The 17,030-nt window shown below is 38.4% G+C and overlaps 1 protein-coding gene across 2 annotated transcripts in view; it reads left to right on the top strand.

Annotated features, from left to right (window-relative positions):
• The first annotated feature begins 1,518 nt into the window (after nt 1-1,518).
• CEP135 (centrosomal protein 135) overlaps nt 1,519-17,030 on the top strand; it is a 71,475-nt gene continuing 55,963 nt past the window's right edge. The window contains exons 1-7 of one of the 2 annotated variants that reach the window (XM_081589030.1): nt 1,519-1,769; nt 5,046-5,202; nt 6,711-6,901; nt 7,849-8,016; nt 10,355-10,496; nt 12,787-12,871; nt 16,143-16,271. In XM_081589030.1, the coding sequence (XP_081445156.1) occupies nt 5,090-5,202; nt 6,711-6,901; nt 7,849-8,016; nt 10,355-10,496; nt 12,787-12,871; nt 16,143-16,271 (828 nt within the window). In that variant the 5' untranslated portion in view covers nt 1,519-1,769; nt 5,046-5,089. Of the gene's footprint in view, nt 1,982-5,045; nt 5,203-6,710; nt 6,902-7,848; nt 8,017-10,354; nt 10,497-12,786; nt 12,872-16,142; nt 16,272-17,030 lie in introns of both variants that reach the window. The other variant, XM_081589041.1, reaches the window with a different exon arrangement.

Raw genomic sequence — 17,030 nt, 5'->3', positions numbered from 1 at the left:
TTGATTGTTTTTGGTTTGCAAGCTCAGTTGCAGTGAAAGGTTCTTTTTCTCTGGGGCTTCCCTGGTAGCTCAGCTGGTAAAGAATCCACCTTCAATGCAGGAGACCCTCTTTGGATTCCTGGGTCAGGAAGTTCCCCCAGAGAAGGGATAGGCTACCCACTCCAGTCTTCATGGGCTTTCTTTGTGGCTCAGATGGTAAAGAATCTGCCTGCAATTAGGGAGACCTGGGTCCGATCTGGCTCTATTACCTCCTGATTATCAATTTTGAGGGTAAGCCTACCAGGATTGACCCCTAATTCAGGACTTCTGTCCCCTGGTGATTTGGGGAGATCCCAGAGCAAGCTCAGTTTCTACTTCCTTCTGCTTCTCTAGCCCTGCTGCTCCCCCTAAAGCCTAGGACCTGGGTGGTGAGCAGCAACAACTTTGGGTGTGTACCAGGGACCCTGACCTCAGGCCTTGCAGTCCAACAGTGAACTTGCTCTGGTCTTCCATGTTGCCTGGAGCACAACTGGCCTAATAACTTCAGTATCCCACTTTCCTTTTAAAATTTCTTTGACTTTGGTTCTTACGTTTTCTAACTGCTATGCATTTGGGACAAAGAGTTATCTGGACTGGATGGCCACTGCATAGTCATTTTGCTGTGATTTTAAAAAGATATTTGTTGTTCAGGAAAAAAATATTTAAACGTACAACTTCAAGACTACAAAAGCCATCTACAGAGACAACTCACTTCCTCTTAGAAATTCCACAGAACTTTTTTTAAAGCATGCTGGCAGACAAGACACAACAGAAACGGTTAAAACAATACATGAATGGGTACAAAGTATTCACAACCCACAAAGCAGTTTGGTAATATGCAAAGACAATACATTTTCAGAATGAAAGTCCTACGCCAGAGCAGTAATCAGAAAGGAGGAAATGAGCTCGTCTCTGATCATCTATAAGTTTTCACGCGAGAAATAGAATTCTACAATTTGACCATGTGTTTTCTGTTTATGAACAAGCTCTCTAAAACGAGTTGATTTGAATTTAATTCCATTCACAAATGTTTATTGCGGTTAGTGTTAGAGAAACATAGCTGAGAAAACAATCTCTGACTCCAGGAATTCACAATTGGGGACGGCAGGGACAGACATACAAACAAATAATTACGTTTTGACGGGATGAGTTATAACTCACGGGATCAAAACATCATGATGTTATATCATCATAGCGGGTTGAGTATAATATAAGGGTCTACACATCTGGGCGTGGGTGTGGGAGCAGCAGTTAATTGTGTTGGGTGGCTGTCAGGGAAAGTTGCAGTTGTGCCTGTCGTTGGAGTTTAGGTGAAGGCGTCCCCCTAACGGGTGAAGGCTAATCCGCGGCAGGGTCCCGGGCTGGGCAGGATTTTAACCCCGCGCGGAGGTCAAACAAGGCACGCGACCGACTTGATGGAGGAGTCCTATCGCCGGCGCCCGCTGAGGTTAGGGGTTCGCCGGCCGCCAGGGGGCGCCGCGGCCTCGCGCCGTGCTGGCCGTTGCGTTTCCGGGCACCGGGGCCCAGCGCCGCCATCCCTGTCGGGCGCGTCCCCGCTGCGAAACGTCTGCCGCTCCCGTTACCGAGGCAACGGCGGCACCTCCTTCGCGCCGGCCCTGATCGTCTCTCCGCGCCATTTTCAAACTGTCCTAGCGCCGGAGCCGGTGTCTGGGCGGAAGGAGCCAGCGAGGGAGGCGAGGCGCGAGGGGAGATGCGACCGCAGGCGGAGGGAGCGGCGGCCGGGGCTGCGGGTGAGCGCGGAGCTGGGCGGGAGGGCGCGGGGCGGAGCGGTGCCTCCGCCTCCCGGGCGGTCCCCGCGGGCCGGGCCCGGGCGCTGCCGGGAGGGAGGCCGCGCAGCCTCGGGAGGAAGTGGGCCCCGGGCGGGCGGGGCGCGGAGTCCCTGTCGCCTCGCTGCGGACACCCCCTTCCTTTCAACACCCGACAGCGGAACTGCGGCCCGGAGGTCGGCCTGGGGTCTGTGCGGTTCCAGCAGATCCGCCTTCTACCGACTGATGGGTCGATTTAAAAGTTAAAATACCCTTTCGTATAAGAATCATACAGGCTCTTTGTAAAACAAAAGTGCCCCAAAGCCTAGGACGAGTCATTTATTAACCTTTGTCCGGCACCTTAGTAAACATCCCCTCTTCGACTCGAGTGTTTTTAGTTCAGTGAGGGAGGACTCGCGAGATAACCTAGTCAGTGTTGGTTTGGGGTGTTTTGTTTTTCTAGCCCTTGTACATATATATTATACACACAGGAGATTTTACACACACACACACACATACACACACACACACACGATACTTTTGTAAAAATAAGATGCACTAGCTTTCAGACGTAAACTCCCCAGAGTTAACCAAGTGGGTGGTTCCAAACACGTATGCGTGGAGGACCTCCAAACCTTACCTTTTATGTTGTTCTGCTGGAAAACTTTCAGTATGGCCTCAGTGTTTGGATGATGTAGACGGGCGTGTTGCGTTGATGGTGAAGGACAGCAGCCCATGCGTTGGCGGGGGGAAAGCCTAATACATGTTTTTTTTGTCCTTCCTGGGAGGATTTTAATTTTTTTCATCTGTCATATGTGTTGATTATTTTTTTTCTTTAAATACGTATCATATTGTCTCTCAGAAGGCTGTGAGGGTGTATTCTTTCTGGGTAACGAAAGTTGGTACCAGACAAAAAAGAGACATGTTTGAATTGTGAGGCCCTGCTAGTTCTTGGTCTGACAGGTGCACTTCTGACCTCTTCAGGACTTTTTCCAGAACGCCCTGCATCAGTCAGGTCCCTCTTGTGGAAGGAACCTAGAAAGAACCTAGTATAGAATGGGGACGTCATTCAGAGAAAAGGCTAACAGGAATGTGGAGAAGGAGAGATTTGTAGGAAGGAGTTATCAAGGAGTAGTACTAACTTAGGAGTCATCTGATAAGTTGAGGCGGCATAATACAGAAACCTGAGCGTTGGGTCAGGACTCAGGAGACCTGACTGCCCATCTACTTGGTGGCCTTGTGATTTGGAAAAAGTTACTCTCTCTAGGCAGCCTTTCTTCATCTTTGAATGTGAAGGGTGTCTTTGACCCTTTTTCCCTCACAGTAGTTGTGAGGATCAAATTTTGCATATATTCATATCCATGCATGTTTTATATAAATAGTGAGCAATACAGATGTAAAACAAAGTTTTTGTTTGATTTAGAAATATGAGTACTAGGACCACATTTACCTGGCAAAGGTTAGAAAAGAGAGCATGTTTTTTTAAAGAAGTGATCTTTGGATAACTCCATTTTAGGGCAGATTGATAGATGATATATTCATAGATATTTAAAAAGACAAGGATAAAAAGATGTCCAGAGATGCTTACATGTTGAGGTCTTCCTTTTGTAATTTAAGTAAAATTTACATATGCTATTTGAAAAGCTTTGATAAATGTATACATTGGTGTGATGTCTGTCCCCATTACCACAATATTTTCATTACCCAAGGAAGCTCCCTCATGCCCTTCCAGTCAGGCTCCAACTACTCCCTTCGCCCTAGGTGACAGCTGTTCTAATTTCTATATACATAGTTTAATTTTGCCTGTTCTTGAACTTCATATAATCATGGCTTCTATTACTCAGATAATGTTTTTAAATTCATCCATGCTGTTGACACGTACCAGTTCTGTTTTGTTCTTGAGTGATATTACATTGTTTAAGTATCGTGTACTTATCCTTCTTCTGTATAGTTTGTTTTCAGTTTGGCGCTATTATGAATAAAGATGCTTCAAATATTCTTGTAGAGTCTCTTTGTAGATGTTTACTTTCATTTTCTTGAGTAAATACCTTGGAGTAGAATTACACAGAGAAGGCAATGGCAACCCACTCCAGTACTCTTGCCTGGAAAATCCCATGGATGGAGGAGCCTGGTAGACTGCAGTCCATGGGGTCGCGAAGAGTCGGACACGACTGAGCAGCTTCACCTTCACTTTCACTTTTCCCTTTCATGCACTGGAGAAGGAAATGGCAAGCTACTCCAGTGTTCTTGCCTGGAGAATCCCAGGGACGGCCGAGCCTGGTGGGCTGCTGTCTATGGGGTCGCACAGAGTCGGACACGACTGAAGCGACTTAGCAGCAGCAGTGGCAGCAGCAGAATTACACAGTCATAGGCTAGAAGTATGTTTAACTTTATAGGAAACTGCCACACTTTTAAATTTATTTTTAATTGGAGGATAATTGCTTTACAATGTTGTGTTGGCTTTTGCTGTACAACAACGTTGACTCAGTTATGAGTGCTTATACACCCTGTCCCTCTTGAGCCTCCCTCCCACAGACTTTTTCCACAGTGATTTCACACTCCTGTAGCAATGTGAAAATTCCTGTACTCCAAGTCCTTGAAGACATTTAGTATTGTACCTTTAATTTTAGCCATTCTAGTATGGACAAAATTTTATTTCATTGTGGTTTTAGTTCGTATTTCTCTGATGTCTAGTGGTGTTAAGCACCTTTTCATGTGATTCTCATTTAGATATCTTTTGCAAATTTTACCCTTGCATTTCTTATTGGGTTGTCTTTATTATTGAATTGTAAGGGTTCTTTCTGTATTTTATATACAAATCCTTTGTTAGATATTATGACTGTTTCTCCTACTCTTTTAAGTTTTTGTTTTGTCGAATAAAAGGACATGTTTTGATGAGCAGACATTTTTCATTTGAAGAAATCCAATTTATTAAGTTTCTCTTTTATATTTAAAAGAGAAACTTAAAAGAGGCTTCTGTAAGTATTCTCTGCTTGTCTCAGGCTTGGAAAAATATTCTGCTTTTTTCTAGAGGTTTTATTGTTTTAACTTCTGCATATTAAGTTTATGAGGGGATATTTATTTTAATGCAGCAACATGGATATCATTGGCATTGGATTTAAATCAACCTAGATATTCTAGAGGGCTGTCTGCCTGAAAAGAAACAAAAAATAATTGCTTCATATTAAAAGAATCTTTTTAAAAAACATTAAACAATAATAATAACTGATAATAGAATGTTGTTTCACTCTTTTCTTATAGGATTTTAATTTTCGGATGTGAATAAACCTAGTTTGGAACACAAGATGACTACAGCTGCAGAAAGAAAGTATCTTAATATTAGGAAAAGATTGGATCAGTTGGGATACCGCCAGACTCTGACAGTGGACTGTATACCTTTGGTAGAAAAACTTTTCAGGTAAAGATGAAAACACTATTGCAAACCTGTGTGACCCTGAATCCCACTTATCTAGTTTCTGATTGAACTTCATGCTTTAGTACAGAAATGGGTAGACTTTTTAAAAGTCCTTAAATCATCTGAAGCTTCTCTCTTCTCCATGTTGCAAAACTCTAGGGTCACCATTCACGCTATACTATTTAGAGTAAATGTTTCTGAGGGTTTTGTCTGTGAGTAAATGTACAATTTTTAATGTGATTTTCTGATTAAGTTAGGAGTTCTGTAGCTGCTTTATTCACTGGTTTTTATTTTATTGAAATGCAGTTGACGTCATATTATGTTAGTCACTGGTCTCTAATTGCTACGCATTTATAATGCTTCTCTAAGGTGGTTGATCATGACTTTAGCTGTTAACATGTTAATTTAACTGGAAGATTCTTTGTGATTTTTATTCTTTTCCACATAAATCCTAATACTGTGATTTGAGACTAACTAGAGCAGAGAAATGGTCTAGGAAGTTTTTGCAGTAGGACTATAAGTGATAATGATGAAAAGAAGAGAATGGATGAAAGATACTTTGTGGTCTCTAGTATGGCCTCCAGAATCCTTCATTATCTAGTTCTAGGTCAGCAATTCAGAATTATAGGGTAAAAGTATGTTTAACTTTCCAAGAAACTGACACACATTTTCCCCAGCGATTTTACACTCCCTTCATCTTCCCTGTATGAACCACCTGAAGCTCCCAAACACATGTTCACTCTCACCCTTGGTCTCTCCATATGCTGTTCTATCTGCCTATAAAGTCTCTTTCTCCTCTTCTTCCTGCTTTGTCTTTATGCTCAGTTAGCTATATGGCCTGCAGCTGTCTGTCACATATGCTGCACATTACCTTAGCTGTTATTATTGTTGGAAATTTGTTTTACCTTCCCATTAGAACGCAAACTCCAAGAAACTAGAGACCGACTGTTTCACTGCCATACCTAGGACAGGCTGAACACATGGTCGGCACTGAAATATCTATTGAGTTTATCACATAGTACTGTAACTTTTGACAGATTGTTAGTAGGATATAAGCTCCATGTCAGTGGGTTCTTCACCATGTTCCCTGCCCAGTAAATGTTGATGTAGTGAATATCTTGTTCATCTGTGTTCTTAGAGGTAGGGAACTGATCCGTGTTTGTTGCGTCCCTGACACTTAGCATGTAGCAGGCATTCAGTAAATGTTAAATGACCAAATAAGGTTCACAGATGCCACAGGATCAGGTGACTAATTAGACAAGGGGGCTGAGTGAGACCAGGTTGAAAGATGATTCTGCCTATGTGTGTATGTTTTATAACTTAATTACACCTGGAAAGCTTTGAGACTTCCTAGTACCTTGAAAGACCTCTAGTGTTTGTTTTTGTATGTTTGATTTTCGATTTGATCTCACTTAGTATTAACATTTAAGTCCTTTTAGAAATCTGTTTTTAGTTATTGAAGGTTAATAGAATGTTTCCTTGTATTTGCATTTTCCGTTCTTTAATATTAGTGATCTAGTTCATACAACAGAAAGTCTTCGGAAATCAAAATTATCTGCTGTGAAAGCTGAAAAAGAGAGTGCCAATTTTGATTTTCTGTTGGAACCTTATAAACTTGAAAATGCAAGGTTGAGTAAGGAAAATAATGAATTATACCTGGAGTTAATGAAACTGAGAGAACAATCAGGTCAACATATTAAAGGTAAATTTTTGTGACTTTTGAAATTTTTGCCCTTTTCATTTTATATGCAGGAAATCCTAGTCTACCTTTGAAACTATTGATTAGAAAATGTGATAGTCTTCCTACTGACAGTTCCTGAAATATTATAGGGTGTGTTGAAGAGTTTCCAAAAGAAAAATAAATTTGCATTCCATAACTATATTCATCTTCACTGAATGTGGATTAAATTTTTAGAATTAAAATTGCTGTAATGGTGGTGGTGTACGCTCAGTTGTGTTCAATTCCTTGTGAACCGGTAAACTGTAGCCCACCAGTCTCCTCTGTCCATGGAATTTTCCAGGCAAAAATACTGGAGTGGGTTGCCTTTTACTTCACCAGGGGATCTTCCCAACCCAGGGATTGAACTCGCGTCTCTTGTGTCTCCTGCGTTGGCAGGCAAATTCTTTACCAACTGTGGCACCTGGGAAGCGCAAAAGTTGCTGTAGAAAATATTAAATGATTGTACTGAAGAAAAATGTTCTTGAAACAACTTCTGTGTTTCTGAGAAAAAGCCATATTATCTATTGTTCTGATTCTTTTATACCCTGTTTTTGATCTGGAAGATAGAATGATTTCAGAGGTACTAGGCAAAGGGTAAATTATGTGGCTAACTTATTATAAAATATTCTTATATTTAGTAGAAAGCCCTGGCTAATACTTGGCATCAATTGATAATCCCTTAGCTTCGTATCCAATTTACTGGATCAAAAGCTCATATTAGGCTTATACCACAGAAGAAAAATATAATTCCTTTTTGTGCTTAGTGACTTATTTGCAGTTTTGTTAATGGTGGTAGAAAAGTTATAACCTTCTAACAAAGCATATAAGAATCAGGTGGAGCCTTTCAAATTATTGTGACTTTTTTTGTTTTATGGAATGGAAGAACTTCTTGATGTATGAAATACTCTTTCAATCTTTTTCATTTTAAGAGTTGAAAACCACATTGAAAAAGTGTGCACGTGAAACAGCTGATCTGAAATTCCTAAATAATCAATATGTTCATAAACTCAAACTTATGGAGAAAGAAAGCAAAGCTAAGAATGAAAAAATTCAACAGCTTCAAGAAAAGAATTTGCAAGCTGTAGTTCAAACTCCAGGTGAATCTGTTCCCTCTCAAAACAAATTATATACACCTAATCTTTTAAAGATGTTAAAACTGTTGACTGAAATGGGACTTTGGGTATTCATGCTTTAGACTTTTGTATTTGAAAAGGTGTATTTGGATAGTCTCAAAACCTTTAAAATTTATTTCTGAAGACCCAGCTTATATTCTATACATGTGCTTAGAAACTTATATAACAGTAAACTTCTTAGATATAAGTAGGCTAACCTCAGTGCCTAGGGTTTTATTTCCTTTATTATTAATTTGAATTCTTTTTTCTATTATTATTATCATCATTATTAATTATAAACATAATTCATACTGTAAAGACTTTGAAAATGATATACTTTGTTATTTCTTAGTTTATTTTACTCTTCTTAGCCTTATGCTCAGTAGTTCTCAAGGAAGAAAAAAGAAATGATGGGGAATATGCAGAGTTAGTGGTTGTCCAGGCTCAAAGTTGATGGAAGAATTTCCAGTAGTAGTAACCAGATCACAGAGATGTCTAAACCATGAGATTAAGGTTATGAAAGTAAATGAAGTGAAGGCAGGTGCTGAATTATGAGACTTAGTAGAGACTGAGGGATTAAAGAACACAGTGAGGACCAGTAGTAATTTGGTCAGAATGAAGATTGCCATCAGAAGAGAGTTGAAGATCTGGAAGCTGGCTCAGTTCTATCCGGTGACACAGTCCAGGCTTAATCATGTTACTATGTTCCTGTAGCTGAGTGAAGAGGAGACTCTGAGAATTGAAGAATTGCAAACTGGGAGGCCAGGATCAGGGAGGAATCCATGGGACTTGAAATGGCAGAAAATAAGGTGGGAGAGGGAGGACTGTGAGCCAAAGGCAGAAAAGATGGACAAATGTAGGAGAAGATCTCAGAAGTAACTAGAAGATTAAGAAAACAAAAAAAGGAGGATAATTAGATTTTCTGAGAAAAGAATGGGCCTAAATCAAGAGTGATTTAGGAGGTGTAATCTCTAAAATTTAGTGATGGATAAATTTAGTAAACTTGGGGTGGAGAGGAATTTCCAGATTTCTGTTTGAAGTGAGTGAGTGGATGAATGAGGATATCAATACTATTTCTTTTTTCTTTTGGCTGCACCATGGGGTATGTGGGATGTTAGTTCCCTAACTAGGGCTCAAACCTGTGCCCCTAGTCTTAACCACGAGACCACCAAGGGTGTCCTGGTACTATTTCTTAAGATAGGGAATATGGAAAACAGAACAGAAGCCCACTCTCTACAAAAGATTTGTTGAGTGTTATATCCACGGGACATTCATATTGAAAATCCTAGTATGCAGTGGAATGTGTAGACCTGTCCTCAGAAATATGGTCCTAGATGGAGATTCACATTTGGAAATCATTGGAATATCCTGAGAACTGAAGCTTTGAATGCGGTAGGAGTTACTAGTGAGATTATGTAGACTGGAAAGAGAGGAGAACCAAAGGCAGACCCTAGAAAATTGTCTTTTAAGGCACAAATGGAAGAAGAGGGTCTTTGAAAGAAACTGAGAAGGAGCAACCAAGGAGGAAAACCAGGAGATAAGGGAAGAAGAAAGTGGTTTACCTGGTTCAGGTGTGTAACTACAAGCAGGTCATTTAAATACTTTTGACCTAGGAGTGTAAAAAACTTGTTAGGATTCTAAGGAAGACAGAGTTGTGGGTTGTGTTTGTTCTTTGTGAGGGTCAGTTTTTCAAGTACGTGTCTAATCTTGGCCAGGTACTGGAAAAGGTATATTATCCTTGTGGTTTGGACCAAGATGGGATATATCTAGCCATCAAAAGAAATTACTCCTGCTAGTTTTAAGGATAATTAAGAAAATTCCCCATTAATTCAGGATACATATTCTGCTGTATACTAATTTTGATTCTTAAAGTTTCAGTTGTCTGCTCCTTTGGCCTTGCTTAAAAAACATGTTTATTTTAGTTATCATTGCCTTCAGCTTCTCATTTGACAGTTTTCTACTGGTGATGACTTCTTGAGCTCTGTTAAACATGTACCACAAGGCACACTCAGCTTTTTAATCCTGCCAGAGTTTGGTCCCCATCTCATGAAGGAACAGATTAAATCTGGGCATATATACCAAGCATGCAGAAAATAAGCTTGCTTTCTAACCATGTCTTGTTGAGGTTTTCAGAAATGAGTTGTTTAGTTAAAGATCAGGTGGGTATTTATATATAAGGGAGAAAACATTTGACCTGGCTCTTATGTAATAAGGGCTAGAGACATACTTTATAACAAAAAGGCTAGCCTTCTGAAGTATTTAATTCTAAGACAGTGTTTCGTTTTCAATTTTTTGAAATACACATATGCTTTTTTCTTTTTAGGTGGCAAGAAAAGAAATATTGCTTTCAGGCGCCAGCGCATGCAGATTGATGAACCAGTCCCTCCCTCTGAAATCAGTTCATATCCGGTTCCTCAGCCGGATGACCCTTACATCGCAGACCTCCTGCAAGTGGCTGATAACAGGTGAATTAAAGAATTCTCTGTTGGCTTTACTTAACTGATCACTTCGTTAGCCCTAAGTTTCTTGATAGTAGGGTTTTCTCTTCTTAACTAGCCTATCTCTGGTGTGTAGCACAGAACTTTGCACAAGTATTCAGTAAATGCTTTCTGAATATATTCTGAATATAGAATGTTTTCACTTGTTTTGAAATTTGATTTCAAGTAAATCATATATCTGAGGTTTCTGTCTATATTTGCTTTAAAACAATTTAGTGCCACCTAGAGCCTATTTCCGGAGAAGGCAATGGCACCCCACTCCAGTACTCTTGCCTGGAAAATCCCATGGATGGAGAAGCCTGGTAGGCTACAGTCCATGGAGTCGCTAAGAGTCGGACACGACTGAGCGACTTCACTTTCACTTTTCCCTTTCATGCACTGGGGAAGGAAATGGCAACCCACTCCAGTGTTCTTGCTGGGAGAATCCCAGGGACGGCACAGCCTTGTGGGCTGCTGTCTATGGGGTCGCACAGAGTCGGGCACGACTGAAGCGACTTAGCAGCAGCAGCAGAGCCTATTTCAGTAGAGTTGCTTTGACATTCAGCTTTATCACCCAAGTAAATCTTTTACAGACTCTGTTACTTCAGATTTTTCTCAAATGCCAGTAACATAAGTAGACTTGTAACTGGCTTTGAAATTCTTGCTTCATGATTCTCTAGCTCTGTATGTTGGTGTTTCCTTAACTTGGAATCAGATGTAAATTCTATTTTAATTATAACTTTAACAAAGTCTTTGGAAAAGTCTATGTAAGTGTTCTCGGGATGTAAAGATGAAACTTTTGAGAACCTTACAACCCGGTAAGAAGATGAGACAAGCGGAAATACACAAAATTCCATTAAGAACATCTTAAAAGGTACAGAGGAGTAAAAGAGCACTAGTGACAGCCTCTCTGGTCACAGCTGCAGAAGCAGTTTAAAGTACAGAATACACTAGTAGAAATGGTTAGTGCAGCTCGCTTTTTACTTTGTAGATTACGTAGACAATATGAGAGAGTTTTCTACTTTATTATTAATCTCTATAGCAATTAAAGACATTTGTTGGGGGACTAATTAGGGTCTTTAGCTCAGTTATTCTCACACAATATTATGTACCTATATATATACACTTACTTGACTTTACCCATGAAATATTTTGTGTTTTGTTTTTCTGGTACTTATAAACTAGGACTTAGACAATATGTTAGTATTATTTACCGAGTTTAGAGGGCTCTATATGTATCTGATTCAATGGACATGAACTTGGGCAAATTCTGGGAGATGGTGAGGAACAGTGAGGCCTGGGATGCTGCAATCCATGGGTTTGCAAAGAGCTGGACACGACTTGGTGACTGAACAACAACATGTGTATCATTTTCTATCTTTTTCTTTGCCTTAACATTCTTCTTTTCTATCAAGCCATCATAGGTAGCATTAGTCTCTTGATTATCTTATTTGTTTTAATTTGCACATGCACATTTAACTGTATTTACAGTCATTCATGCATATATGAGTGTGGTTGCATACATACTGCTCTCCTACACCTAGATTAGTGGGTAATGTTGGTTCTAGTAATACTAATAGCAGGTACAAGCAGTGTTCAGCTGTACTCTATCTACCCTATGGAAAATTTCTCTTAAAATTAAACCTGGCTTCAGGCTTTATTTTTCTAGTATGAAAGTGATTGTGTCCTGTTTTGTTAGTGCTTGGCAAAGTTTGATGTAGTACAGTGCATTTAAGCATTCATACAATTCAGATGATTTAGACAAATCTTGATTCTCTTGGAATTAACAAGTTCCAGGAAAGAGTAGGGTTTTTTGCTGTAGTTACCTGGAAAATTGGTATTTCTCAGTATTTTTTTTCTTTCTAAGATTGCAAGATAGTTCGTTAGAAAATATAGGGTCATGTGGAGTCAGAAAACATTTGGTCCCTCATTTCACTTAACAGTATTGTGAGTTTTGGACTTGATGCTTAGTTCCCTGAACCTAAGAATTGGCAACAGTACCCAGAAGAATTTGTCCTAAGGATCAAATGCAGTAGGAGACATAATGTATCTGAGTTTCAGATTATTTACCACTCAGTTTTGTATCTGTTCTTATAAAATTAAATCTCTAAGATGATGTACTCTGTGCTGTGGCCTGGGAACCCTTTGGCACAGCACCTCCTACCTCACTGAGAAACAAAAAGTTGAGGGTTTTTAAAAGAAGGCATCTAAATTCACTTCTTGTAATTTTGTATTTCTTACCAAAAATATATTGACATTACTTATAAATATGTTTCAGAATTCAAGAACTTCAACAAGAAGTCTGCCAGTTACAAGAAAAGTTAGCAATGATGGAAAGTGGACTGAGAGATTATAATAAGCAGGTAGGATTTTTTATTTGCCTAGTTGGGATTGAGGTGAGTGTGCTGTGACTGTAAATAGAATTGGGTTATGTTTGATATTTCTGATACCTGAGTTTTTAATACAGCTTTTCTTTTTAGTAAATTCGTTAATAGAATTAATAGATGGAATGGCTTAGATGGCTTCAGAGCCTTCAGTCCATTCCCTGCCTTATGCATTGAGGTGAATAATAGTAGTTTTTTTTTTAAGGTGAATCTATCTCCCCAAATGTTATAACCATATTAACTGTTTCCATCTCAAGAGGTATTTTATTAAAGTGTATTATGCTTTATAATAGTATTTTAAAAAACTTTTTTTACTCTTTCTGTAGATTTTATCATTTTGAACGTCTTTGAAAGTTACTCTTCCGAGTTGCCATGCTTGTTGTATGTTTTCTTTATAAGCACTAGTACCCTATAAGACAGTTTTCTAAAGAAGCAAGGGAATGAATAGATTCAGGGTTACATGAAAACTTTGAACAAGCTTTGTTCTTTTATACTTTCTTTTGGTATCTTGGCTAAATTCTGATTTGGGTAATTATAGGCTTTCTTTCTTAATATGCTTACTGAAGTTTAAATCAGGTAACACGTTTTTCATATTCTGCACATAACTATGTTTTTTTGGAGTGAAGAAATCTGCACATACCAATATAGATGTAACCTATGTATTGGTATAAGTGTTAAGTTTATAAAGTACTTTGAAGATCACTTGGATAAAATGGAGTTAAAAGGAATTGTAGTAATGTCATCCAAAAAACTTACTTTATGGAGAAATGTTGAACATATCAATATGCATATGAGATGAATATTAATTGATATTTTTCAATTATATTCAGTCATTCTTTCATCACATTTTTTTCTAAGTACTGTATAAACATAAACTGACCAGTCTTTATTGTCTCCGTGAGGTGGCTGAGGTGTTTGAAGAAAATAGCCTGACCATTCTGATTGAAATCACCAATTTAATGTGGTTATCAATCTTGATTGAGTCTACTCGATTCTCTATCAGTTTTTGTGTGTGTGTGTGGAGTTTGTTCTGTTCTTCTCAGCATATATTCCAGATTTTACTGTTCTCTTCAAGCTCTTTCCATGGCCTGTAACACCCTCCTTCTCAGAATATCATCTTCTTTTTCAGTTTCCTATCTCTGCCTTTTAAATGAGCAATATTCACAGATTCTCCTTAAGACTTAATGGGTAGGATGGTATTCTTCCTGTTTAAGGTTTCGTGCACTTGGCCCCATTCCCTCTCTTCTCCTTAGGATATCGCTTTAATCAGTTATTCTTTAACAAACTTATATGGCCATTTTAATGGCTATAAATTTTTTCACTCTTCATAACAGTACTGTGAGGAGATGCTTTTATCATCATCACTAATACCCCTTAAAAAATCTTTTAATTACCTTTCCCCTCTTGCTAACTAAGGCCTTCTTCTCCCTCATGCATACTTCTCTAAAAGGTGCCTTACTCTTCCTTCTCTACTTCTTCACGTCCTGTTCACTTCTTAACCTTCTGTTGGCTTCTGTCCCCGACTATGTAAGTTGGTCTAGTTACTGTTTCCATTGACATTAGTTGCTGCATCCAGAAGGATACTTTTAAGTCTTCATTTTCGTGACTCATTTGACATTATTGATCATTTCTCTTTGAAACTCTTCCATGGCTTCATTTTCTTTTGGTTTTCCTTTTCTTGCCTTTTTTTTTAGCCTCTTATAATATCGTCTTTGCTCTTTTGTCTACCTGCTCCCTAAAATATCACCGATCCCCAAGAATCTTTGACTTCTCCTCTCCATATTTTCTCAGATAGTCTCATCTACTCTCTTAGTTTATTACCTGAATATTGATGACTCCCCAATCTCTCAGGCTGACAACTTCTCTGCTGAGTTCCATTCTGATATGCCCAGCTTCACACTGGCATTTCCACTTGGATGAATGCTGTCTGTACACATATGCCTAGTGCTGAACTTTGCAGCTTCTGTCTCACATTTGTTTTTCCTCCTATATTCTCAACTTTGGTTGGAAGCTTCAGCATTCACCCAAGCCAGCATTCTATAGTCTTTATATATCTCATTCTCTGCCTGTCACATACCACTCACCATGTTCTATCAGTTCTTAAACTTACGTATCCTGTTCTGTCCTGTCCCACTGTTTCTTAGGCTCTAATCATCTCTCATACGTTCCTACAGTAGGTCTCCTTGCCTCTGGTCCTATTCTTATCACATTCACCCTTTAGTCCTGAGTGATATTTCTCCCTAGTGAAGTATTCAGTGCTTATCATAATTAGTTCCTGCCTAATTCTTTGGACTCATCTCCAACTATTAATTTCCCTTGCATGTTATAATTCAATCATACCGAGTCATTTCTGCTCCCTTAAACATATCGTGTTGCCTTGTGCTTCTTTGTCACTGCCTGGAATATCCCTCCTTTCTTCTCTGCCTAGCATATTTTATAACTTTTTGGACTTATTTATTCCCTTGACTACTTTGGTACTATATATCTATTTCTATTTTTGTATCATTGAACATATTAAAGCAATTATTGGTTTACTTTCTTGCTTTTCCTGTAAAGCTGTGTGTTCCTGAAAGTAAGGGATCATGTTTTATTCATCTTTGTATATTTAGAACTATGCTCAATAGTTGTTTGTTAAATTGAATACTTGGTTTTTGTTTTCAGTTTTTTTTTTTTTTAAAGAAAACCAAAGTTTGAAAGTGTGTGTGTTTTTCTAGATTCTTGCGTGTGAATTCATGGTTGGTAGTGATGTTTTTGACTGTATGTCTGTTTTTTTCTACATAATAGATAGTAAAGCAAATTAATTCCGGCCTCATATCCTTTTTAATACTGAGTTTCAGTAGCAAATCACTTTCCTTTTTGTTTTATATTCATTTGTTTATCTCCCATTTATTTCACCAGGCACTGAAGGAGTTCAGACTCAGTTCCAGGACTCGATTTCTTTTTGTATAAACATTGCCTAATCTTAGAGGAGGGAAAAAAAACATAAAATTAGAATCTCTTCAATAAAAATACTTACAAAACCTGTGTTGACAATTCTTAGGTTCAGATTTTCTGTGTATATTTTTGCTCTGTGTAAATGGATCTCATAATACTATTTATGTGTCAGTAACATATTTGAGTGTTAATCTTTTGTATGCATTGTGGGACATAAGAAAAATGGAAGTATATTTAAATAAACATTTGTCCAGTGTTAATCATTTCAGTTCGAAACCATATCTTTGAAAATAACAGCACAACTTTATGTTTTCAGATTGAACTTAGAGAACGTGAGATAGAACGACTGTCAATTGCATTGGATGGGGGTCGCTCCTCTGATATCCTTTCTCTGGAGACTAGAAATAAAGCCAACGAAAAGCTTATTGCTCATTTAAATATTCAGGTAACAACTTTTATAATTATTTCACTGAGCATATAAAGTCGTAAGTGTTTTTAATGGTTTTTGGGTTTGTAAAGGTGAAAGGGTTGTTTACTTGGGTATTATCTACAGCAGAAAAAATTTCATAGAGTCAAAGTATCCAAAATTGGGTACAGCTGTTGAAAATCCTGTTTTTATATTTAATGAGATGTAGGAATTGAGAAGGAAATGGCAACCCACTCCAATATTCTTGCCTGGAGAATCCCGGAGACGAAGGAGCCTGGTGGGCTGCCATCTGTGGGGTCGCACAGAGTCGGACACGACTGAAGCGACTTAGCAGCAGTAGCAGGAATTGATAAACCACAGTGTTAAGTGTTTAAAAGAAGAGAATAAACTGTAGGTAAAAAGTAATCCTCAATTTGCTTTAAAAATTGTGTATATACATTCAGAGAGAGAAAACACTAGAAGAAGCTACGCCAAAATACACTAATAAAGGTTTATCTTTGTGTGGTGAGATAGTCTTCTCTATGATTTTCTCCATTTTCAAAATTTGTATTTCTTTTATAATACAAAAAAGATTATTTTAAAAAATAAATATAAAAATTAAACATACAGTTTTTATTTAACTATGTAGTAGTTTGCCTTGCCATGCATTTGACCTAAGAGTGAAAGAACAAGAGACTTCCATGAAACACGACAAATGACCTTTAGAAATTTTTTTTTAATTGATGTATAGTTGAGTTACAGTGTGTGTTAGTTTCTGGTATATAGCAAAGTGATTCA

The sequence above is a fragment of the Giraffa tippelskirchi genome, chromosome 1 (assembly GCF_054371585.1).
Source record: "Giraffa tippelskirchi isolate mGirTip1 chromosome 1, T2T-mGirTip1v1.2.pri, whole genome shotgun sequence".
NCBI classification, from domain to species: domain Eukaryota; kingdom Metazoa; phylum Chordata; class Mammalia; order Artiodactyla; family Giraffidae; genus Giraffa; species Giraffa tippelskirchi.
The sequence above is the reverse complement of the archived record's forward strand: the minus strand, read 5'-3'. Positions and strand labels throughout refer to the sequence as shown.